Raw genomic sequence first — 24,053 nt, forward strand, 5'->3', positions numbered from 1 at the left:
GTGACACATGGGTGACTGGGAAAGGACTGTATCTGGGGTGAGTGTCCTCTATACTGGGGGTGTGACACATGGGTGTCTGGGAAAGGACTGTATCTGGGGTGAGTGTCCTCTATACTGGGGATGTGACACATGGGTGACTGGGAAAGGACTGTATCTGGGGTGAGTGTCCTCTATACTGGGGGTGTGACATATGGGTGACTGGGAAAGGACTGTATCTGGGGTGAGTGTCATCTATACTGGGGGTGTGACATATGAGTGACTGGGAAAGGACTGTATCTGGGGTGAGTGTCATATATACTGGGGGTGTGACACATGGGTGACTGGGAAAGGACTATATCTGGGGAGAGTGTCATCTATACTGGGGGTGTGACACATGGGTGACTGGGAAGGGACTGTATCTGGGGTGAGTGTCCTCTATACTGGGGGTGTGACACATGGGTGACTGGGAAGGGACTGTATCTGGGGTGAGTGTCCTCTATACTGGGGGTGTGACACATGGGTGACTGGGAAAGGACTGTATCTGGGGTGAGTGTCCTCTATACTGGGGGTGTGACACATGGATGACTGGGAAAGGACTGTATCTGGGGTGAGTGTCCTCTATACTGGGGGTGTGACACATGGGTGACTGGGAAAGGACTGTATCTGGGGTGAGTGTCCTCTATACTGGGGGTGTGACACATGGGTGACTGGGAAAGGACTGTATCTGGGGTGAGTGTCCTCTATACTGGGGGTGTGACACATGGGTGACTGGGAAAGGACTGTATCTGGGGTGAGTGTCCTCTATACTGGGGGTGTGACACATGGGTGACTGGGAAAGGACTGTATCTGGGGTGAGTGTCATCTATACTGGGGGTGTGACACATGGGTAACTGGGAAAGGACTGTATCTGGGGTGAGTATCCTCTATACTGGGAGTGTGACATATGGGTGACTGGGAAAGGACTGTATCTGGGGTGAGTATCAAATATACTGGGGGTGTGACACATGGGTGACTGGGAAAGGACTGTATCTGGGGTGAGTGTCCTCTATACTGGGGGTGTGACACATGGGTGAGAGGGAAAGGACTGTATCTGGGGTGAGTGTCATCTATACTGGGGGTGTGACACATGGGTGACTGGGAAAGGACTGTATCTGGGGTGAGTGTCCTCTATACTGGGGGTGTGACACATGGGTGACTGGGAAAGGACTGTATCTGGGGTGAGTGTCATCTATAATGGGGGTGTAACACATGGGTGACTGGGAAAGGACTGTATCTGGGGTGAGTATCATATATACTGGGGGTGTGACACATGGGTGACTGGGAAAGGACTGTGTCTGGGGTGAGTGTCCTCTATACTGGGGGTGTGACACATGGGTGACTGGGAAAGGACTGTATCTGGGGTGAGTGTCATCTATACTGGGGGTGTGACACATGGGTGACTGGGAAAGGACTGTATCTGGGGTGAGTGTCCTCTATACTGGGGTGTGTGACACATGGGTGACTGGGAAAGGACTGTATCTGGGGTGAGTGTCATCTATAATGGGGGTGTAACACATGGGTGACAGGGAAAGGACTGTATTTGGGGTGAGTATCATATATACTGGGGGTGTGACACATGGGTGACTGGGAAAGGACTTTACCTGGGGTGGGTGTCCTCTATACTGGGGGGTGTGACACATGGGTGAGTGGGAAAGGACTGTATCTGGGGTGAGTGTCCTCTATACTGGGGGTGTGACACATGGGTGACTGGGAAAGGACTGTATCTGGGGTGAGTGTCATCTATACTGGGGGTGTGACATATGGGTGACTGGGAAAGGACTGTATCTGGGGTGAGTGTCATCTATACTGGGGGTGTGACATATGGGTGACTGGGAAAGGACTGTATCTGGGGTGAGTGTCATCTATACTGGGGGTGTGACATATAGGTGACTGGGAAAGGACTGTATCTGGGGTTAGTGTCCTCTATACTGGGGGTGTGACACATGGGTGACTGGGAAAGGACTGTATCTGGGGTGAGTGTCATCTATAATGGGGGTGTAACACATGGGTGACAGGGAAAGGACTGTATCTGGGGTGAGTGTCCTCTATACTGGGGGTGTGACACATGGGTGACTGGGAAAGGACTGTATCTGGGGTGAGTGTCCTCTATACTGGGGGTGTGACACATGGGTGACTGGGAAGGGATTGTATCTGGGGTGAGTGTCCTCTATACTGGGGGTGTGACACATGGGTGACTGGGAAAGGACTGTATCTGGGGTGAGTGTCCTCTATACTGGGGGTGTGACACATGGATGACTGGGAAAGGACTGTATCTGGGGTGAGTGTCTTCTATACTGGGGGTGTGACATATGGGTGACTGGGAAAGGACTGTATCTGGGGTGAGTGTCCTCTATACTGGGGGTGTGACACATGGGTGACTGGGAAAGGACTGTATCTGGGGTGAGTGTCCTCTATACTGGGGGTGTGACACATGGGTGACTGGGAAAGGACTGTATCTGGGGTGAGTGTCATCTATACTGGGGGTGTGACACATGGGTGACTGGGAAAGGACTGTATCTGGGGTGAGTGTCATCTATACTGGGGGTGTGACACATGGGTGACTGGGAAAGGACTATATCTGGGGTGAGTGTCCTCTATACTGGGAGTGTGACATATGGGTGACTGGGAAAGGACTGTATCTGGGGTGAGTATCATATATACTAGGGGTGTGACACATGGGTGACTGGGAAAGGACTGTATCTGGGGTGAGTGTCCTCTATACTGGGGGTGTGACACATGGGTGACTGGGAAAGGACTGTATCTGGGGTGAGTGTCATATATACTGGGGGTGTGACACATGGGTGACTGGGAAAGGACTGTGTCTGTGGTGAGTGTCCTCTATACTGGGGGTGTGACACATGGGTGACTGGGAAAGGACTGTATCTGGGGTGAGTGTCATATATACTGGGGGTGTGACATATGGGTGACTGGGAAAGGACTGTATCTGGGGTGAGTATAATATATACTGGGGGTGTGACACATGGGTGAGTGGGAAAGGACTGTATCTGGGGTGAGTGTCATCTATACTGGGGGTGTGACACATGGGTGACTGGGAAAGGACTGTATCTGGGGTGAGTGTCATCTATACTGGGGGTGTGACACATGGGTGACTGGGAAAGGACTGTATCTGGGGTGAGTGTCCTCTATACTGGGAGTGTGACATATGGGTGACTGGGAAAGGACTGTATCTGGGGTGAGTATCATATATACTGGGGGTGTGACACATGGGTGACTGGAAAAGGACTGTATCTGGGGTGAGTGTCCTCTATACTGGGGGTGTGACACATGGGTGACTGGGAAAGGACTGTATCTGGGGTGAGTGTCATATATACTGGGGGTGTGACACATGGGTGACTGGGAAAGGACTGTGTCTGTGGTGAGTGTCCTCTATACTAGGGGTGTGACACATGGGTGACTGGGAAAGGACTGTATCTGGGGTGAGTGTCATATATACTGGGGGTGTGACATATGGGTGACTGGGAATGGACTGTATCTGGGGTGAGTGTCATCTATACTGGGGTGTGACACATGGATGACTGGGAAAGGAATGTATCTGGGGTGAGTGTCCTCTATACTGGGGGTGTGACACATGGGTGACTGGGAAAGGACTGTATCTGGGGTGAGTGTCCTCTATACTGGGGGTGTGACACATGGGTGACTGGGAAAGGACTGTATCTGGGGTGAGTGTCATCTATACTGGGGGTGTGACACATGGGTGACTGGGAAAGGACTGTATCTGGGGTGAGTGTCATATATACTGGGGGTGTGACACATGGGTAACTGGGAAAGGACTGTGTCTGTGGTGAGTGTCCTCTATACTGGGGGTGTGACACATGGGTGACTGGGAAAGGACTGTATCTGGGGTGAGTGTCATATATACTGGGGGTGTGACATATGGGTGACTGGGAAAGGACTGTATCTGGGGTGAGTGTCATCTATACTGGGGTGTGACACATGGATGACTGGGAAAGGACTGTATCTGGGGTGAGTGTCATCTATACTGGGGGTGTGACACATGGGTGACTGGGAAAGGACTGTATCTGGGGTGAGTGTCCTCTATACTGGGGGTGTGACACATGGGTGACTGGGAAAGGACTGTATCTGGGGTGAGTGTCATCTATACTGGGGGTGTGACATATGGGTGACTGGGAAAGGACTGTATCTGGGGTGAGTATCATATATACTGGGGGTGTGACACATGGGTGACTGGGAAAGGACTGTGTCTGGGGTGAGTGTCCTCTATACTGGGGGTGTGACACATGGGTGACTGGGAAAGGACTGTATCTGGGGTGAGTGTCCTCTATACTGGGGGTGTGACACATGGGTGACTGGGAAAGGACTGTATCTGGGGTGAGTGTCCTCTATACTGGGGGTGTGACACATGGTTGACTGGGAAAGGACTGTATCTGGGGTGAGTGTCATATATACTTGGAGTGTGACACATGGGTGACTGGGAAAGGACTGTATCTGGGGTGAGTGTTCTCTATACTGGGGGTGTGACACATGGGTGACTGGGAAAGGAATGTATCTGGGGTGAGTGTCCTCTATACTGGGGGTGTGACACATGGGTGACTGGGAAAGGACTGTGTCTGGGGTGAGTGTCCTCTATACTGGGGGTGTGACACATGGGTGACTGGGAAAGGACTGTGTCTGGGGTGAGTGTCCTCTATACTGGGGGTGTGACACATGGGTGACTGGGAAAGGACTGTGTCTGGGGTGAGTGTCCTCTATACTGGGGGTGTGACACATGGGTGACTGGGAAAGGACTGTATCTGGGGTGAGTGTCCTCTATACTGGGGGTGTGACACATGGGTGACTGGGAAAGGACTGTGTCTGGGGTGAGTGTCCTCTATACTGGGGGTGTGACACATGGGTGACTGGGAAAGGACTGTGTCTGGGGTGAGAGTCCTCTATACTGGGGGTGTGATACATGGGTGACTGGGAAAGGACTGTGTCTGGGGTGAGTGTCCTCTATACTGGGGGTGTGATACATGGGTGACTGGGAAAGGACTGTATCTGTGAGATTAGAGGATCCCCACTATTGTAAGGTGCAGTGTGTGTGTTTGTGTGTTTGCTAAATGGTTTTCAGAAACAACATGCCAGAGGGGAGGTACAGAAAAGAGAACGGGGGAGGGAGGAGTCAAATGTCATCAGTCTGAGTGATCTGGGAACGGGGCAGGAGATAAATAGTGACAGAGAAATGTAACAGATATAACAATGCATGTTGGGGGCGTGAGGATAGGGAGGGAGAGGAAAGGGGGAACCGTGTTACACTGTCCTCTGTGTATCACTGAGAGTTTCCTACCAGCAGGGGGCAGAGTGGGCTGACCAGGGAGACCAGTTGCTGTGCAGGTTATAGGGGGGAACATGTATAATGCTGGTAACAGTAACAATGTCTCTCTGACACCCTGTATATGAGGGCTGCTGTCTAGCCCTGAGCTGCACTATGGGGGTCATTCCGAGTTGATCGCTCGCTAGCTGTTTTTAGCAGCTGTGCAAACGCTATGCCGCCTCCCACTGGGAGTGTATTTTAGCTTAGCAGAAGTGCGAATGAAAGGATCGCAGAGCGGGGACAAATTTATTTTGTGCAGTTTTAGAGTAGCTCCAAACCTACTCCTACCTTGCGACCACTTCATACTGTTCAGTTCAGGATTTGACGTCACAAACACGCCCTGCGTTCGGCCAGCCACACCTGCGTTTTTCCTGGCACGCCTGCGTTTTTTCGAACACTCCCGGAAAACGGTCAGTTGACACCCAGAAACGCCCACTTCCTGTCAATCACTCTGCGGCCAGCAGTGCGACTGAAAAGCGCCGCTATACCTTGTGTGAGACTACATCGTTCGTTGTAATAATACTTTGCGCGTGCGCATTGCGCTGCATACGCATGCGCAGAAGTGCCTTTTCTCTGATGTCCTAGTGGATGCTGGGAACTCCGTAAGGACCATGGGGATTAGTGGCTCCGCAGGAGACTGGGCACAAAAGTAAAAGCTTTAGGACTACCTGGTGTGCACTGGCTCCTCCCCCTATGACCCTCCTCCAAGCCTCAGTTAGATTTTTGTGCCCGGCCGAGAAGGGTGCACACTAGGGGCTCTCCTGAGCTTCTTAGTGAAAAGTTTAGTTTTAGGTTTTTTATTTTCAGTGAGACCTGCTGGCAACAGGCTCACTGCATCGAGGGACTAAGGGGAGAAGAAGCGAACTCACCTGCGTGCAGAGTGGATTGGGCTTCTTAGGCTACTGGACACCATTAGCTCCAGAGGGACCGAACACAGGCCCAGCCTCGGAGCTCGGTCCCGGAGCCGCGCCGCCGGCCCCCTTACAGAGCCAGAAGCAAGAAAAGGTCCGGAAAAATCGGCGGCAGAAGACATCTGTCTTCAACAAGGTAGCGCACAGCACTGCAGCTGTGCGCCATTGTTACTCAGGCACACTTCACACTCCGGTCACTGAGGGTGCAGGGCGCTAGGGGGGGGCGCCCTGAGCAGCAATGTAAAACACCTTGGCTGGCATAAATACACCACATATAACCCCCAGGGCTAGATGGGTGTATTTTAACCCCTGCCAGATTCCACTGAAAAACGGGAGAAAAGGCCGCCGAGAAGGGGGCGGAGCCTATCTCCTCAGCACACTGGCGCCATTTTCTCTCACAGCTCCGTTGGAGGGAAGCTCCCTGGCTCTCCCCTGCAGTTACTACACTACAGAAAGGGGTTAAAAAAGAGAGGGGGGCACTAATTAGGCGCAGTATAACAATACAGCAGCTATAAGGGGAAAAACACTTATATAAGGTTATCCCTATATATATATATATAGCGCTCTGGTGTGTGCTGGCATACTCTCCCTCTGTCTCCCCAAAGGGCTAGTGGGGTCCTGTCCTCTACCAGAGCATTCCCTGTGTGTGTGCTGTGTGTCGGTACGTTGTGTCGACATGTATGAGGAGAAAAATGAGGTGGAGGCGGAGCAATTGCCTGTAACAGAGATGTCATCCCCTAGGGAGTCGACACCTGAGTGGATGAGCTTATGGAAGGAATTATGTGACAGTGTCAGCTCTTTACAAAAGATTGATGACATGAGACAGCCGGCGACTCAGCCTGTGCCTGTCCAGGTGTCTCAAAAGCCATCTGGGGCTCTAAAACGCCCGTTACCGCAGATGGCAGATACAGACGCCGACACGGATACTGACTCCAGTGTCGACGATTAAGAGACGAATGTGACTTCCAGTAGGGCCACACGTTACATGATTGAGGTTATGGAAAATGTTTTTACACATTTCTGATAATACCAGTACCACTAAAAAGGGTATTATGTTGGGTGAGAAAAAACTGCCTGTAGTTTTTCCTGCATCTGAGGAATTAAATGAAGTGCGTGATGATGCGTGGGTTTCCCCCGATATAAACTGTTAATTCCTAAAAAGTTATTAGCATCATACCCCTTCCCGCCAGAGGATAGGGCACGTTGGGAAACACCCCTTAGGGTGAATAAAGCGCTCACACGCTTGTCTAAACAGGTGGCACTACCGTCCCCGGATACGGCCGCCCTTGAGGAACCTGCTGACAGAAAGCAGTAAAATATCCAAAAATGTATATACACTCACACGGGTGTGATACTGCGACCAGCAATCGCCTCAGCCTGGATGTGCAGTGCTGGGGTGGCTTGGTTGGATTCCCTGACTGACAATATTGATACCCTAGATAGGGACAGTATATTACTAACTATAGAGCATTTAAAAGATGCATTTCTATATATGCGTGATGCACAGAGGGATATTTGCCGACTGGCATCAAGAGTAAGTGCGCTGTCCATTTCTGCCAGAAGAGGGTTATGGACAAGACAGTGGTCAGGTGATGCTGATTCCAAAAGGCATATGGAAGTATCGCCTTATAAAAGGGAGGAGTTATTTGGGGTAGGTCTGACAGACCTGGTGGCCACGGCAACGGCTGGAAAATCCACATTTTTACCCCAGGTAGCTTCTCAGCCTAAGAAGACGCCGTATTATCAGGCGCAGTCCTTTCGGCCCCATAAGGGCAAGCGGGCAAAAGGCTCCTCATTTCTGCCCCGTGGCAGAGGGAGAGGAAAAAGGCTGCAGCAAACAGCCAGTTCCCAGGAACAGAAGCCATCTCCCGCCTCCGCAAAGTCCTCAGCATGACGCTGGGGCTTTACAATCGGTCTCATGCACGGTGGGGGCCCGTCTCAAGAAATTCGAGACGTCTCCCCCTCGCCGTTTCATAAAGTCTGCTTTACCAACGTCTCCCTCAGACAGGGAGACAGTATTGCAAGCCATTCACAGGCTGTATTCCCAGCAGGTGATAATCAAGGTACCCCTCCTGCAACAGGGAAAGGGGTACTATTCCACACTATTTGTGGTTCCGAAGCCGGACAGCTCGGTGAGACCAATTTTAAATCTAAAATCCTTGAACACTTACATACAAAGGTTCAAATTCAAGATGGAGTCACTCAGAGCAGTGATTGCAAACCTGGAAGAAGGGGACTATATGGTCTCTCTGGACATCAAAGATGCTTACCTACATGTCCCAATTTACCCTTCTCCAAGGGTACCTCAGGTTTGTGGTACAGAACTGTCACTATCAGTTTCAGACGCTGCCGTTTGGATTGTCCACGGCACCCCGGGCCTTTACCAAGGTAATGGCCGAAATGATGATACTCCTTCGAAAGAAGGGAGTTTTAGTTATCCCTTACTTGGACGATCTCCTGATAAGGGCAAGATCCAGGGAACAGTTGGAAGTCGGGGTAGCACTATCTCAGATAGTGCTGCGGCAGCACGGTTGGATTCTCAATATTCCAAAATCGCAGCTAATCCCGTCGACACGCCTTCTATTCCTAGGGATGATCCTGGACACAGTCCAGAAAAAGGTGTTTTCTCCCGGAGGAGAAAGCCAGGGAGTTATCCGAACTAGTCAGAAACCTCCTAAAACCAGGCCAAGTGTCAGTGCATCAGTGCACAAGGGTCCTGGGAAAAATGGTGGCTTCCTACGAAGCAATTCCATTCGGCAGATTCCACGCAAGAACTTTCCAGTGGGACCTGCTGGACAAATGGTCCGGATCGCATCTTCAGATGCATCAGCGGATAACCCTGTCACCAAAGACAAGGGTGTCTCTCCTGTGGTGGTTGCAGAGTGCTCATCTTCTAGAGGGCCGCAGATTCGGCATTCAGGACTAAGTCCTGGTGACCACGGATGCCAGCCTGCGAGGCTGGGGAGCAGTCACACAGGGAAGAATTTTCCAGGGCTTGTGGTCAAGCCTGGAGACATCACTTCACATAAATATCTTGGAGTTAAGGGCCATTTACAATGCCCTAAGCCAAGCAAGACCTCTGCTTCAAGGTCAGCCGGTGCTGATCCAGTCGGACAACATCACGGCAGTCGCCCACGTAAACAGACAGGGCGGCACAAGAAGCAGGAAGGCAATGGCAGAAGCTGCAAGGATTTTTCGCTGGGCGGAAAATCATGTGATAACACTGTCAGCAGTGTTCATTCCGGGAGTGGACAACTGGAAGCTGACTTCCTCAGCAGGCACGACCTCCACCCGGGAGAGTGGGGACTTCACCCAGAAGCCTTCCACATGATTGTAAACCATTGGGAAAAACCAAAGGTAGACATGATGGCGTCCCGCCTAAACAAAAAATTGGACAGGTATTGCGCCAGGTCAAGGGACCCTCAGGCAATAGCTGTGGACACTCTGGTAACACCGTGGGTGTACCAGTCACTGTATGTGTTCCCTCCTCTTCCTCTCATACCAAAAGTACTGAGAATTATAAGACGGAGGGGAGTAAGAACTATACTCGTGGCTCCGGATTGGCCAAGAAGGACTTGGTACCCGGAACTTCAAGAGATGCTCACGGAGGACCCATGGCCTCTACCTCTAAGAAGGGACCTGCTCCAGCAAGGACCCTGTCTATTCCAAGACTTACCGCGGCTGCGCTTGACGGCAGGGCGGTTGAACGCCGGATCCTGAAGGAAAAAGGCATTCCGGATGAAGTCATCCCTACCCTGGTCAAGCCAGGAAGGATGTAACCGCAAAGCATTATCACCGCATTTGGCGAAAATATGTTGCGTGGTGCGAGGCCAGTAAGGCCCTGATGGAGGAATTTCAACTGGGTCGATTCCTGAATTTCCTGTAAACAGGAGTGTCTATGGGCCTAAAATTGGGGTCCATTAAGGTTCAAATTTCGGCCCTGTCAATTTTCTTCCAGAAAGAACTAGCTTCACTACCTGAAGTTCAGACGTCTGTAAAAGGGGTACTGCATATACAGCCTCCTTTTGTGCCTCCAGTGGCACCTTGGGATCTCAATGTAGTTTTGGGGTTCCTAAAGTCACGTTGGTTTGAACCACTTGAATCTGTGGAGTTAAAATATCTCACATGGAAAGTGGTCATGTTGTTGGCCCTGGCCTCGGCCAGGCACGTGTCAGAATTGGCGGGCTTTATCCTGTAAAAGCCCTTATCTGTTCTTCCATTCAGACAGGGCGGAATTGAGGACTCGTCCTCGTTTTCTCTCTAAGGTGGTTTCAGTGTTTCATCTGAACCAACCTATTGTGGTACCTGCGGCTACTAGTGACTTGGAGGACTCCAAGTTGTTGGACGTAGTCAGGGCCTTGCAAATATATGTTTCCAGGACGGCTGGAGTCAGGAAATCTGACTCGCTGTTTATCCTGTATGCACCCAACAAGCTGGGTGCTCCTGCTTCTAAGCAGACTATTGCTCGTTGGATTTGTAGTACAATTCAGCTTGCACATTCTGTGGCAGGCCTGCCACAGCCAAAATCTGTAAAAGCCCATTCCACAAGGAAGGTGGGCTCATCTTGGGCGGCTGCCCGAGGGGTCTCGGCGTTACAACTTTGCCGAGCAGCTGCTTGGTCAGGGGCAAACACGTTTGCTAAATTCTACAAATTTGATATCCTGGCTGAGGAGGACCTGGAGTTCTCTCATTCGGTGCTGCAGAGTCATCCGCACTCTCCCGCCCGTTTGGGAGCTTTGGTATAATCCCCATGGTCCTTACGGAGTTCCCAGCATCCACTAGGACGTCAGAGAAAATAAGAATTTACTTACCGATAATTCTATTTCTCGTAGTCCGTAGTGGATGCTGGGCGCCCATCCCAAGTGCGGATTGTCTGCAATACTTGTACATTATTTTTGTTACAAAAATCGGGTTATTATTGTTGTGAGCCATCTTTTCAGAGGCTCCTCTGTTAACATGCTGTTAACTGGGTTCAGATCACAGGTTGTACGGTGTGATTGGTGTGGCTGGTATGAGTCTTACCCGGGATTCAAAATCCTTCCTTATTGTGTACGCTCGTCCGGGCACAGTATCCTAACTGAGGCTTGGAGGAGGGTCATGGGGGGAGGAGCCAGTGCACACCAGGTAGTCCTAAAGCTTTTACTTTTGTGCCCAATCTCCTGCGGAGCCGCTAATCCCCATGGTCCTTACGGAGTTCCCAGCATCCACTACGGACTACGAGAAATAGAATTATCGGTAAGTAAATTCTTTTTTTTTTTTGCCTAATCGCTGCACAGCGAACGAAAGCAGCTAGCGATTAACTCGAAATGACCCCCTATGGCCGGGGGCTGAGCTATATGAGGCAGCGTGTTGGGCTGTATGAGGATGTAGTGAGAACCAGACACAATAGGACATGTGGACACCTGTAATCGGCGTGATGAGGATGTGCACCTCGCCCCAGAGTCCCATGGTCTATAGGCAATCCCCCCTCCCCCTCCACCCAGGAGCTGTGCGTGTCTGTGATGTGGGGCAGCAGCGCGTGGCTGTGAGGTGGGGCAGCAGCACGTGGCTGTGAGGTGGGGCAGCAGCGCGTGGCTGTGATGTGGGACAGCAGTGCGTGGCTGTGAGGTGGGGCAGCAGCGCGTGGCTGTGAGGTGGGGCAGCAGCGCGTGGCTGTGATGGGGGGAGGCAGCGTGTGGCTGGGATGTGGGGCAGCAGCGCGTGGCTGTGATGTGGGGGCAGCAGCACGTGGCTGTGAGGTGGGGCAGCAGCGCGTGGCTGTGAGGTGGGACAGCAGCGCGTGGCTGTGATGTGGGGCAGCAGCGCGTGGCTGTGAGGTGGGGCAGCAGCGCGTGGCTGTGAGGTGGGGCAGCAGCGCGTGACTGTGATGTGGGACAGTAGCGCGTGGCTGTGATGTGGGACAGCAGCGCGTGGCTGTGATGTGGGACAGCAGCGCGTGGCTGTGAGGTGGGGCAGCAGCGCGTGGCTGTGAGGTGGGGCAGCAGCGCGTGGCTGTGAGGTGGGGCAGCAGCGCGTGGCTGTGAGGTGGGGCAGCAGCGCGTGGCTGTGATGTGGGGCAGCAGCGCGTGGCTGTGATGTGGGGCAGCAGCGCGTGGCTGTGATGTGGGGCAGCAGCGCTTGGCTCTGATGTGGGACAGCAGCGCGTGGCTGTGATGTGGGACAGCAGCGCGTGGCTGTGATGTGGGACAGCAGTGCGTGGCTGTGATGTGGGGCAGCAGCGCGTGGCTGTGATGTGGGGCAGCAGCGCTTGGCTCTGATGTGGGACAGCAGCGCGTGGCTGTGATGTGGGACAGCAGTGCGTGGCTGTGAGGTGGGGCAGCAGCACGTGGCTGTGAGGTGGGGCAGCAGCGCGTGGCTGTGAGGTGGGGCAGCAGCACGTGGCTGGGATGTGGGGCAGCAGCGCGTGGCTGTGATGGGGGGAGGCAGCATGTGGCTGGGATGTGGGGCAGCAGTGCGTGGCTGTGATGTGGGACAGCAGCGCGTGGCTGTGAGGTGGGACAGCAGCGCGTGGCTGTGATGTGGGGCAGCAGCGCGTGGCTGTGATGTGGGGCAGCAGCGCGTGGCTGTGATGTGGGACAGCAGCGCGTGGCTGTGACTTGGGAAAGCAGCGCGTGGCTGTGATGTGGGACAGCAGCGCGTGGCTGTGATGTGGGACAGCAGCGTGTGGCTGTGATGTGGGGCAGCAGAGCGTGGCTGGGATGTGGGGCAGCAGCGCGTGGCTGTGATGTGGGGCAGAAGTGCGTGGCTAGGATGTGGGGCAGCAGCGCGTGGCTGGGATGTGGGGCAGCAGTGCGTGGCTGGGATGTGGGGCAGCAGATCCCTCTGTGATGTGGGGTAGCAGCGTGTGGCTGTGAGGTGGGGCAGCAGAGCGTGGCTGGGATGTGGGGCAGCAGCGCGTGGCTGGGATGTGGGGCAGCAGCGCGTGGCTGGGATGTGGGGCAGCAGCGCGTGGCTGTGAGGTGGGGCAGCAGCGCGTGGCTGTGAGGTGGGGCAGCAGCGCGTGGCTGTGAGGTGGGGCAGCAGCACGTGGCTGTGAGGTGGGGCAGCAGCACGTGGCTGTGAGGTGGGGCAGCAGCACGTGGCTGTGATGTGGGGCAGCAGCACGTGGCTGTGATGTGGGGCAGCAGGGCGTGGCTCTAATGTGGCAGGTTCCTCTCCCTGCACCTTTGTTGGGCACTCACTGCCTTACAGTTTCCTTACAGAGCTGTAGACTTCCGGCTCCTACATTGTGTGCTGCTGGGGCTCCCTTCATCGTGCTAGGCAATACTGGGATGGTGCATGGTGGAGAAACTATGAAAAATCACTTTTTATCTTTATATAGAGACAGCCAGAGCCCCCACTTCTCTCTATAGGCTCAGCCAGAGGCCCCCCCCTCCCCCTCCTTCTCTCCATAGGCACAGCTAAAGCTCCCACTTCTCTCTATCGGGCCAGACAGAGTCCCCCCTCCTTCTCTCTATAATCCCAGCCAGAGCCTCCACATCTCTCAATAGGCCCAGCCAGCGCCCCCACCCCTCCCTCTCTCCATAGGCACAGCTAAAGCTCCCACTTCTCTCTATAGACCCAGCCAGAGCCCCCACCTCTCTCTATATATAGGCTCATCCAGAGCCCCCACCTCTCTCTATAGGCTCATCCAGAGCCCCCACCACTCCCTCTCTCCATAGGCACAGCTAAAGCTCACACTTCTCTCTATAATCCCAGCCAGAGCCCCCACCTCTCTCTATAGACTCACCCAGAGCCCCCACCTCTCTCTATAGGCTCATCCAGAGCCCCCACCTCTCTCTATAGACTCACCCAGAGCCCCCACCTCTCTCTATAGGCTCATCCAGAGCCCCCACCACTCCCTCTCTCCATAGGCACAGCTAAAGCTCACACTTCTCTCTGTAGCCACTGCCAGAGCCCCCAACTCTTTCTAGAGGCTCATCCAGAGTCCCTACACCTGCCACTCTCCATAGGCCCAGCCAGAGCCCCCTCCACCTCCTCTCTTTATAGTCCCAGACTGATTCCTCCCCCCCACACACACTTTCTATAGACCCAGCCAGAACCCCCACCTCTCTCTCTGTCTCTTTATAGACCCAGCCAGAGCTCCCATGTCCCTCTCTATATAGACCCAGCCAGAAACCCCACCTCTCTCTCTCTTTATAGACCCAGCCAGAGCTCCCATGTCCCTCTCTCTATAGACCCAGACAGAACCCCCACCTCTCTCTCTCTTTATAGACCCAGCCAGAGCTCCCATGTCCCTCTCTCTATAGGCCCTGCCTGAGTCCCCACCTCACTCTCTATAGGCCCAGCCTGAGTCCCCACCTCACTCTCTATAGGCCCAGCCTGAGTCCCCACCTCACTCTCTATAGGCCCAGCCTGAGCCCCCACCTCACTCTCTATAGGCCCAGCCTGAGTCCCCACCTCACTCTCTATAGGCCCAGCCTGAGTCCCCACCTCACTCTCTATAGGCCCAGCCTGAGCCTCCACCTCACTCTCTATAGGCCCAGCCTGAGTCCCCACCTCACTCTCTATAGGCCCAGCCTGAGCCCCCACCTCACTCTCTATAGGCCCAGCCTGAGCCCCCACCTCTCTCTATAGGCCCAGCCTGAGTCCCCACCTCTCTCTATATGCCCAGCCTGAGTCCCCACCTCTCTCTATATGCCCAGCCTGAGTCCCCACCTCTCTCTATTTATAGTGTAATTTTTGAACCTCTACCCTCCCTGACTGAAGGGCGCCTCAGTTCATTGACGTTGTGATTAGAATTGGTTGAACATTTAAAAAAGGGCCGCGGTGACCTTTAAAATCCATGTTACGTGTATGAGATTATAGGTTTAAAAATGTTTCTTTTAGCTCATGTGTAAATCCTGACATGTAGGTTACTGGTTCCCCATTGTTTAATCCAACAATAATAAGGTATATCATACTCTCAGTATAGGAGGTGTGACCCCCAAAACAGCAGCCTCTGTCTCCCCCTCTTCCTTCTTTACTCCTTATATAATATACTGTATAGTGAGTGTGTGACGTGTGATATTCTCAGGGTCGCCAATATCCATATTCTCCTTTGTGTCTCTCCCTTAGAGCCTAGAAGTGGCCCCTCAGTCGGGGTGATCATTGGTGCGGTCATCGGAGGTCTCGCTGTTCTCGCACTTGTCATTGGCGCAGTTCTTATATACAGGAGTAAGTGTCACAGTCACTGCGCTGTTACTATGTCATGCTGCGTTATTCCTGAATTACACACAGATGGGGATTTTCTTATGTTACTTTATATCATAAATACTTCCCGACACCCGCGTTTAGCAATGTATCACATCCCTAAATCCATTCAGGTCCTCTTCTCACTTCCTGCTATTATTCAATAAGAACGAAATATAAAAAACCCTGTAGCTGGCGCCCAGTAATAAGTAGACTTGTAAGGAACTAACCAATACCGAATAGCTTCGCTGTGATTGGTCAGAGTGGGAGAAAGCCACTCTGATTGGTTAGTGGGGTGTAAACAGCATGAGCTGCATTGATGCAACAATACCTTCACACAGGGATCTAGGAGCAACGCTGCCATTTTTTTCTGATATCCATGTATTATAGGGGTCAGGGGTCTCTATAATACCCCTTTTAAACATAAAACCTGACTCAGACCCGGGACACTGAGTATGGGCTGAAGCCGGGACTTTCTAAAAAGTTACCCTTTACACATGGGTGACAATCTGGGTTATTCCCGGCTCGTCACCCTTCTCCGAAAGTCCTGGGTCTTCCACCTAACAGTGGGCGTTTGGAGATTATGTAATCTCCCAAGTGCTGCTATCCCCCCGCAAATCAGCTCCAATTAGGCATGACCCGGATCATCAAGACCTAGGTCATACCTTTCAGACAGGAGCTGGGGCGCTGACCTGAGAATAATCCTGGTCGGTTGCAGACCCGGGACTGTCAACCCGGGTAGACCCTTTCTGACGTAAACTGGATCCGTCTCGATGCACGTTCAATGCAAAACACCCAGGTTTTTGGTTTATGTCTCAAAGGGGTATAACTTACTTCTGCAAAAGTGGAATGAGTCTTGTGTTGTTGCATGAGGCCCTAACTAGGTTCCTATCCCAGTATACTACATCTGTCTATATAAATCTGTGGAGCTATTGGGGCCCATGATCTTTATTGTCTTCTGTATGGATATAATCCAGCAGAGCCCATACATGAGGGGGTAACGTCTCCTTCCTTCCTAAATGGCCCTTGTTGCACTATCCCATATAACAGGAATGCAGCGGAGACAGTGACGCTACTTCTGGGAATGGTCCTGAAGGCTGAGATACATGTGACCTACAGGACGTGCAGCCTGTGATTGTGAGGCAGATCTCTGAGGCACGTTCTGGATGTCTCCCAATACTGCTACCTCTCTGTCATCTCGCCAATGGTGGTAGCGCCATGTGTAACCCCAGGGAGACAGGGCATCAGTACCGATGCCAACTGTCAGGGAAGGACATTTTACCTTCACAGTTACCTGCAGGGATGTCCTCATAGGCATTGTAGCCAGGGCCGGTTCAAGGGCGCATAGCGCCCCGGGCAGGAAAGGGGGCGTGGCCTAATACAGGGGGCGTGGTCAGTTACGCCCCCTGTACATTCTAGCGCCGCTTGATTGCTGAGCGATGCGCGATGACGTCATCGCTCACCGCACAGCAAAAGGTCCTCTCCACGAAGGGAAACTAGACGCTATGCGTCTAGTTCCCTTCGTGGAGAGGACCTTTGCTGTGCGGTGCGCGATGACGTCATCGCGCACCGCTCAGCAAAGTTACTCTCCACGAAGGGAAACTAGACGCATAGCGTCTAGTTCCCTTCACAGGGGACGGCAGCGGGCAGCGGGCATTTGAGGCGGACGGGGGACACAGCGGGCAGCAGTGGCGGATCTTGCCACGGTGCGGCGCCCTCCGGAAGGCGCCAGCGCCCTCCGGAAGGCGGCGCCCAGGGCAAAAGTCCTGCTTGCCCGTGGCAAGATCCGCTACTGATTGTAGCAATCTGTGGGCAGTCTGCAGTATCTGTCTCCTTGTGCTTGTCCCAGTCAGGGATCACACAGAGAAATCCATAGTGGTTGTGTCAGCATTGTAAGACGGCATGGATATACAGTAGTTGTGGGCAGAACACTCTGTCACTACCATGATGACAATTTCCGTCTCAGCACTATAGACATAGGAGGTGGATCTCCTGAGTCAGTGGCTGGATTCCGGCTGATGGCGGCTGCACCTTCAGGAAATGTCATAGCAGTGATCCCTTGGGAGCATAAACCAGTCACAAGGCTCCACATTACTTTCACTGCTCCTTGATCAAGCTTATGTCTCAGAGCTGTCAAGGGCTGATGATAGCGTTAGCGCAGAATAATATATTCCTGTCAGGGGGTGACGCTAGTGTTAGAGCAGAGGAGATTATTCCTATCAGGGGGTGACGCTAGTGTTAGAGCAGAGGGGATTATTCCTGTCAGGGGGTGACGCTAGTGTTAGAGCAGAGGAGATTATACCTGTCAGGGGGTGACGCTAGTGTTAGAGCAGAGGAGATTATACCTGTCAGGGGGTGACGCTAGTGTTAGAGCAGAGGGGATTATTCCTGTCAGGGGGTGACGCTAGTGTTAGAGCAGAGGAGATTATACCTGTGAGGGGATGACGCTAGTGTTAGAGCAGAGGGGATTATACCTGTCAGGGGGTGACGCTAGTGTTAGAGCAGAGGAGATTATACCTGTCAGGGGGTGACGCTAGTGTTAGAGCAGAGGGGATTATTCCTGTCAGGGGGTGACGCTAGTGTTAGAGCAGAGGAGATTATACCTGTGAGGGGATGACGCTAATGTTAGAGCAGAGGGGATTATACCTGTCAGGGGGTGACGCTAGTGTTAGAGCAGAGGGGATTATACCTGTCAGGGGGTGACGCTAGTGTAAGAGCAGAGGGGTTTATACCTGTCAGGGGGATGACACTAGTGTTAGAGCAGAGGAGATTATACCTGTCAGGGGATGACACTAGTGTTAGAGCAGAGGGGATTATACCTGTCAGAGGGTGACGCTAGCGTTAGAGCAGAGGGGATTATACCTGTCAGGGGATGACACTAGTGTTAGAGCAGAGGGGATTATTCCTGTCAGAGGGTGACGCTAGCGTTAGAGCAGAGGAGATTATACCTGTCAGGGGGTGACACTAGTGTTAGAGCAGAGGAGATTATACATGTCAGGGGGTGACGCTAGTGTTAGAGCAGAGGAGATTATACCTGTCAGGGGGTGACGCTAGTGTTAGAGCAGAGGAGATTATACCTGTCAGGGGGTGACGCTAGTGTTAGAGCAGAGGGGATTATACCTGTCAGGGGGTGACGCTAGTGTTAGAGCAGAGGAGATTATACCTGTCAGGAGGTGACGCTAGTGTTAGAGCAGAGGAGAATATACCTGTCAGGGGTTGACGCTAGTGTTAGATCAGAAGGGATTATACCTGTCAGGGGGTGACGCTAGTATTAGAGCAGAGGAGATTATACCTGTCAGGGGGTGACGCTAGTGTTAGAGCAGAGGAGATTATACCTGTCAGGGGGTGACACTAGTGTTAGAGCAGAGGGGATTATACCTGTCAGGGGGTGACGCTAGTGTTAGAGCAGAGGGGATTATACCTGTCAGGAGGTGACGCTAGTGTTAGAGCAGAGGAGATTATACCTGTCAGGGGGTGACGCTAGTGTTAGAGCAGAGGGGATTATACCTGTCAGGAGGTGACGCTAGTGTTAGAGCAGAGGAGATTATACCTGTCAGGGGTGACGCTAGTGTTAGAGCAGAGGGGATTATACCTGTCAGGGGATGACACTAGTGTTAGAGCAGAGGGGATTATACCTGTCAGAGGGTGACGCTAGCGTTAGAGCAGAGGAGATTATACCTGTCAGGGGGTGACACTAGTGTTAGAGCAGAGGAGATTATACCTGTCAGGGGGTGACGCTAGTGTTAGAGCAGAGGAGATTATACCTGTCAGGGGGTGACGCTAGTGTTAGAGCAGAGGAGATTATACCTGTCAGGGGGTGACGCTAGTGTTAGAGCAGAGGAGATTATACCTGTCAGGGGGTGACGCTAGTGTTAGAGCAGAGGAGATTATACCTGTCAGGGGGTGAGGCTAGTGTTAGAGCAGAGGGGATTATACCTGTCAGGGGGTGACGCTAGTGTTAGAGCAGAGGGGATTATACCTGTCAGGGGGTGACACTAGTGTTAGAGCAGAGGAGATTATACCTGTCAGGGGGTGACGCTAGTGTTAGAGCAGAAGGGATTATACCTGTCAGGGGGTGACACTAGTGTTAGAGTAGAGGAGATTATACCGGTCAGGGGGTGACGCTAGTGATAGAGCAGAGGAGTTTATACCTGTCAGGGGGTGACACTAGTGTTAGAGTAGAGGAGATTATACCTGTCAGGGGGTGACACTAGTGTTAGAGCAGAGGGGATTATACCTGTCAGGGGGTGACAGTAGTGTTAGAGCATATGGGATTATACCTGTCAGGGGCTGACACTAGTGTTAGAGCAGAGGAGATTATACCTGTCAGGGGGTGACGCTAGTGTTAGAGTAGAGGAAATTATTCCTGTCAGGGGGTGACGCTAGTGTTAGAGCAGAGGAGATTATACCTGTCAGGAGGTGATGCTAGTGTTAGAGCAGAGGAGATTATACCTGTCAGGGGGTGACGCTAGTGTTAGATCAGAAGGGATTATACCTGTCAGGGGGTGACGCTAGTATTAGAGCAGAGGGGATTATACCTGTCAGGAGGTGACACTAGTGTTAGAGCAGAGGGGAATATACCTGTCAGGGGGTGACACTAGTGTTAGATCAGAAGGGATTATACCTGTCAGGGGGTGACGCTAATGTTAGAGCAGAGGGGATTATACCTGTCAGGGGGTGATGCTAGTGTTAGAGCAGAGGAGATTATACCTGTCAGGGGGTGACGCTAGTGTTAGACCAGAGGAGATTATACCTGTCAGGGGGTGACGCTAATGTTAGAGCAGAGGAGATTATACCTGTCAGGGGGTGACGCTAGTATTAGAGCAGGGGGGATTATACCTGTCAGGGGGTGACGCTAATGTTAGAGCAGAGGGGATTATACCTGTCAGGGGGTGACGCTAGTGTTAGAGCAGAGGGGATTATACCTGTCAGGGGCTGATGCTAGTGTTAGCGCAGAGGGGATTATACCTGTCAGGGGGTGACGCTAGTGTTAGAGCAGAGGAGATTATACCTGTCAGGAGGATGACGTTAGTGTTAGAGCAGAGGGGATTATACCTGTCAGGGGATGACACTAGTGTAGAGCAGAGGGGATTATACCTGTCAGGAGGATGACGTTAGTGTTAGAGCAGGGGGGATTATACCTGTCAGGGGGTGACGCTAGTGTTAGAGCAGAGGGGATTATACCTGTCAGGGGGTGACGCTAGTGTTAGAGCAGAGGAGATTATACCTGTCAGGGGGTGACGCTAGTGTTAGAACAGAGGAGATTATACCTGTCAGGGGATGACATTAGTGTTAGAGCAGAGGGGATTATACCTGTCAGGGGGTGACGCTAGTGTTAGAGCAGAGGAGATTATACCTGTCAGGGGGTGACGATAGTGTTAGAGCAGAGGAGATTATACCTGTCAGGGGGTGACGCTAGTGTTAGAGCAGAGGGGATTATACCTGTCAGGGGATGACGCTAATGTTAGAGCAGAGGAGATTATACCTGTCAGGGGGTGACGCTAGTATTAGAGCAGAGGAGATTATACCTGTCAGGGGGTGACGCTAGTGTTAGAGCAGAGGAGATTATACCTGTCAGGGGGTGACGCTAGTGTTAGAGCAGAGGGGATTATACCTGACAGGGGCTGACGCTAGTGTTAGAGCAGAGGGGATTATACCTGACAGGGGCTGACGCTAGTGTTAGAGCAGAGGGGATTATACCTGACAGGGGCTGACGCTAGTGTTAGAGCAGAGGAGATTATACCTGTCAGGGGGTGACGCTAGTGTTAGAGCAGAGGGGATTATACCTGTCAGGGGATGACGCTAATGTTAGAGCAGAGGAGATTATACCTGTCAGGGGGTGACGCTAGTGTAAGAGCAGAGGAGATTATACCTGTCAGGGGGTGACGCTAGTGTTAGAGCAGAGGAGATTATACCTGTCAGGGGGTGACGCTAGTGTTAGAGCAGAGGGGATTATACCTGACAGGGGCTGACGCTAGTGTTAGAGCAGAGGAGATTATACCTGTCAGGGGGGTGACGCTAGTGTTAGAGCAGAGGGGATTATACCTGACAGGGGCTGACGCTAGCGTTAGAGCAGAGGAGATTGGCCCTCATTCCGAGTTGTTCGCTCGGAGTTTTTCATCGCATCGCAGTGAGAATTCTCTTAGTGCGCATGCGCAATGTTCGCACTGCGACTGCGCCAAGTAACTTTACTATGAAGAAAGTAAGTTTACTCACGGCATTTTCATCGCTCCGACGTTCGCATTGTGATTGACAGGAAATGGGTGTTACTGGGCGGATGCACGGCGTTTTAGGGGCGTGTGGCTGGAAACGCTACCGTTTCCGGAAAAAACGCAGGAGTGGCCGGAGAAACGGTGGGAGTGCCTGGGCGAACGCTGGGTGTGTTTATGACGTCAGCCAGGAACGAAAAGCACTGAACTGATCGCACAGGCAGAGTAAGTCTGAAGCTACTCAGAAACTGCTAACTCGTTTGTAATCGCAATATTGCGCGTACGTCGGTCGCAATTTTAAGAAGCTAAGATTCACTCCCAGTAGGCGGCGGCTTAGCGTGTGTAACTCTGCTACATTCGCCTTGCGAGCGAACAACTCGGAATGAGGGCCATTATACCTGTCAGGGGGTGACGCTAGTGTTAGAGGAGATTATACCTGTCAGGGGGTGACGCTAGTGTTAGAGCAGAGGAGATTATACCTGTCAGGGGGTGACGCTAGTGTTAGAGGAGATTATACCTGTCAGGGGGTGACGCTAGTGTTAGAGCAGAGGAGATTATATCTGTCAGGGGGTGACGCTAGTGTTAGAGCAGAGGAGATTATACCTGTCAGGGGGTGACACTAGTGTTAGAGCAGAGGAGATTATACCTGTCAGGGGGTGACGCTAGTGTTAGAGCAGAGGAGATTATACCTGTCAGGGGGTGACGCTAGTGTTAGAGCAGAGGAGATTATTCCTGTCAGGGGGTGACGCTAGTGTTAGAGCAGAGGAGATTATACCTGTCAGGGGGTGACGCTAGTGTTAGAGCAGAGGAGATTATACCTGTCAGGGGTGACGCTAGTGTCAGAGCAGAGGGGATTATACCTGTCAGGGGGTGACGCTAGTGTTAGAGCAGAGGAGATTATACCTGTCAGGGGGTGACACTAGTGTTAGAGCAGAGGGGATTATACCTGTCAGGGGGTGACGCTAGTGTTAGAGCAGAGGAGATTATACCTGTCAGGGGGTGACGCTAGTGTTAGAGCAGAGGAGATTATACCTGTCAGGGGGTGACGCTAGTGTTAGAGCAGAGGAGATTATACCTGTCAGGGGGTGACGCTAGTGTTAGAGCAGAGGAGATTATACCTGTCAGGGGGTGACGCTAGTGTCAGAGCAGAGGGGATTATACCTGTCAGGGGGTGACGCTAGTGTTAGAGCAGAGGAGATTATACCTGTCAGGGGGTGACGCTAGTGTTAGACCAGGGGGGATTATACCTGTCTGGGGGTGACGCTAATGTTAGAGCAGAGGGGATTATACCTGTCAGGGGATGACGCTAGTGTTAGAGCAGAGGGGATTATACCTGTCAGGGGGTGACACTAGTGTTAGAGCAGAGGGGATTATACCTGTCAGGGGGTGACACTAGTGTTAGAGCAGAGGGGATTATACCTGTCAGGGGGTGACGCTAGTGTTAGAGCAGAGGAGATTATACCTGTCAGGGGGTGACGCTAGTGTTAGAGCAGAGGGGATTATACCTGTCAGGAGGATGACGTTAGTGTTAGAGCAGGGGGGATTATACCTGTCAGGGGGTGACGCTAGTGTTAGAGCAGAGGGGATTATACCTGTCAGGGGGTGACGCTAGTGATAGAGCAGAGGAGATTATACCTGTCAGGGGGTGACGCTAGTGTTAGAGCAGAGGGGATTATACCTGTCAGGGGGTGACGCTAGTGTTAGAGCAGAGGAGATTATACCTGTCAGGGGGTGACGCTAGTGTTAGAGCAGAGGGGATTATACCTGTCAGGGGGTGACGCTAATGTTAGAGCAGACGAGATTATACCTGTCAGGGGGTGACGCTAGTGTTAGAGCAGACGAGATTATACCTGTAAAGTCTGTTACTGTGATGGCAGGTGTGGATGAGAAAGGGACAACAAAAGTAACGCCCCCCACCCCCTGGCAGTGGGTCCCGCACCTTACTGTATATAAAATGTTGCGTCTTGTCCCTAGTTCCCAGCGTCCTGCTCCCTGATCTCCTGTGCTCCATTGTTTGGCGTCTTATTCTGATTCTCCTGTTACCTCCGGTCCCTGACCTGGGATTGTCTCCTGACTGCTCTAACTGTTTATGTTCCTGCATAATTACCATCAGTACCTGCTCATGATCAGTGTCGGTTACACGCGTGTCACAGCATCACCTACCAGAAGCTATATGTTACCAGCACCGCCCGTGTCCTCTGGTTACAACTCTACACAGGAGCATGATCTCAGTCTTACATTGGTTCTTATCTCCTGTACGCCCAGTGTCAGTACTATCACCCTGTACTATAATCTGTGCTGCAGGTTATCACCCACCATATACTCCCCCCTCACACATCATGTCACATACAGTATGTATCGTGGATTATTTCTGGGACTGTAATCTGGGTAATTATATAACTGAATCCTCTG

General features: G+C 52.4%; 1 protein-coding gene and 1 long non-coding RNA gene across 2 annotated transcripts in view; both read left to right on the forward strand.

The window, feature by feature from the left end:
* The window catches only part of LOC134949965 (class I histocompatibility antigen, Gogo-B*0102 alpha chain-like), a 288,485-nt gene extending 272,886 nt beyond the window's left edge, over positions 1–15,599 (forward strand). The window contains exons 5-6 of the mRNA XM_063938645.1: positions 15,319–15,417; positions 15,538–15,599. Coding sequence (XP_063794715.1) covers positions 15,319–15,417; positions 15,538–15,599 — 161 coding nt within the window. The remainder of the gene's footprint in view (positions 1–15,318; positions 15,418–15,537) is intronic.
* Positions 15,600–21,739: 6,140 nt separating this feature from the next.
* The window catches only part of LOC134949637 (uncharacterized), a 121,067-nt gene continuing 118,753 nt past the window's right edge, over positions 21,740–24,053 (forward strand). The window contains exon 1 of the long non-coding RNA XR_010183182.1: positions 21,740–21,866. This is a non-coding gene — a long non-coding RNA (uncharacterized LOC134949637). The remainder of the gene's footprint in view (positions 21,867–24,053) is intronic.

This window comes from Pseudophryne corroboree, chromosome 8, assembly GCF_028390025.1.
Source record: "Pseudophryne corroboree isolate aPseCor3 chromosome 8, aPseCor3.hap2, whole genome shotgun sequence".
In the NCBI taxonomy this organism is placed as follows: domain Eukaryota; kingdom Metazoa; phylum Chordata; class Amphibia; order Anura; family Myobatrachidae; genus Pseudophryne; species Pseudophryne corroboree.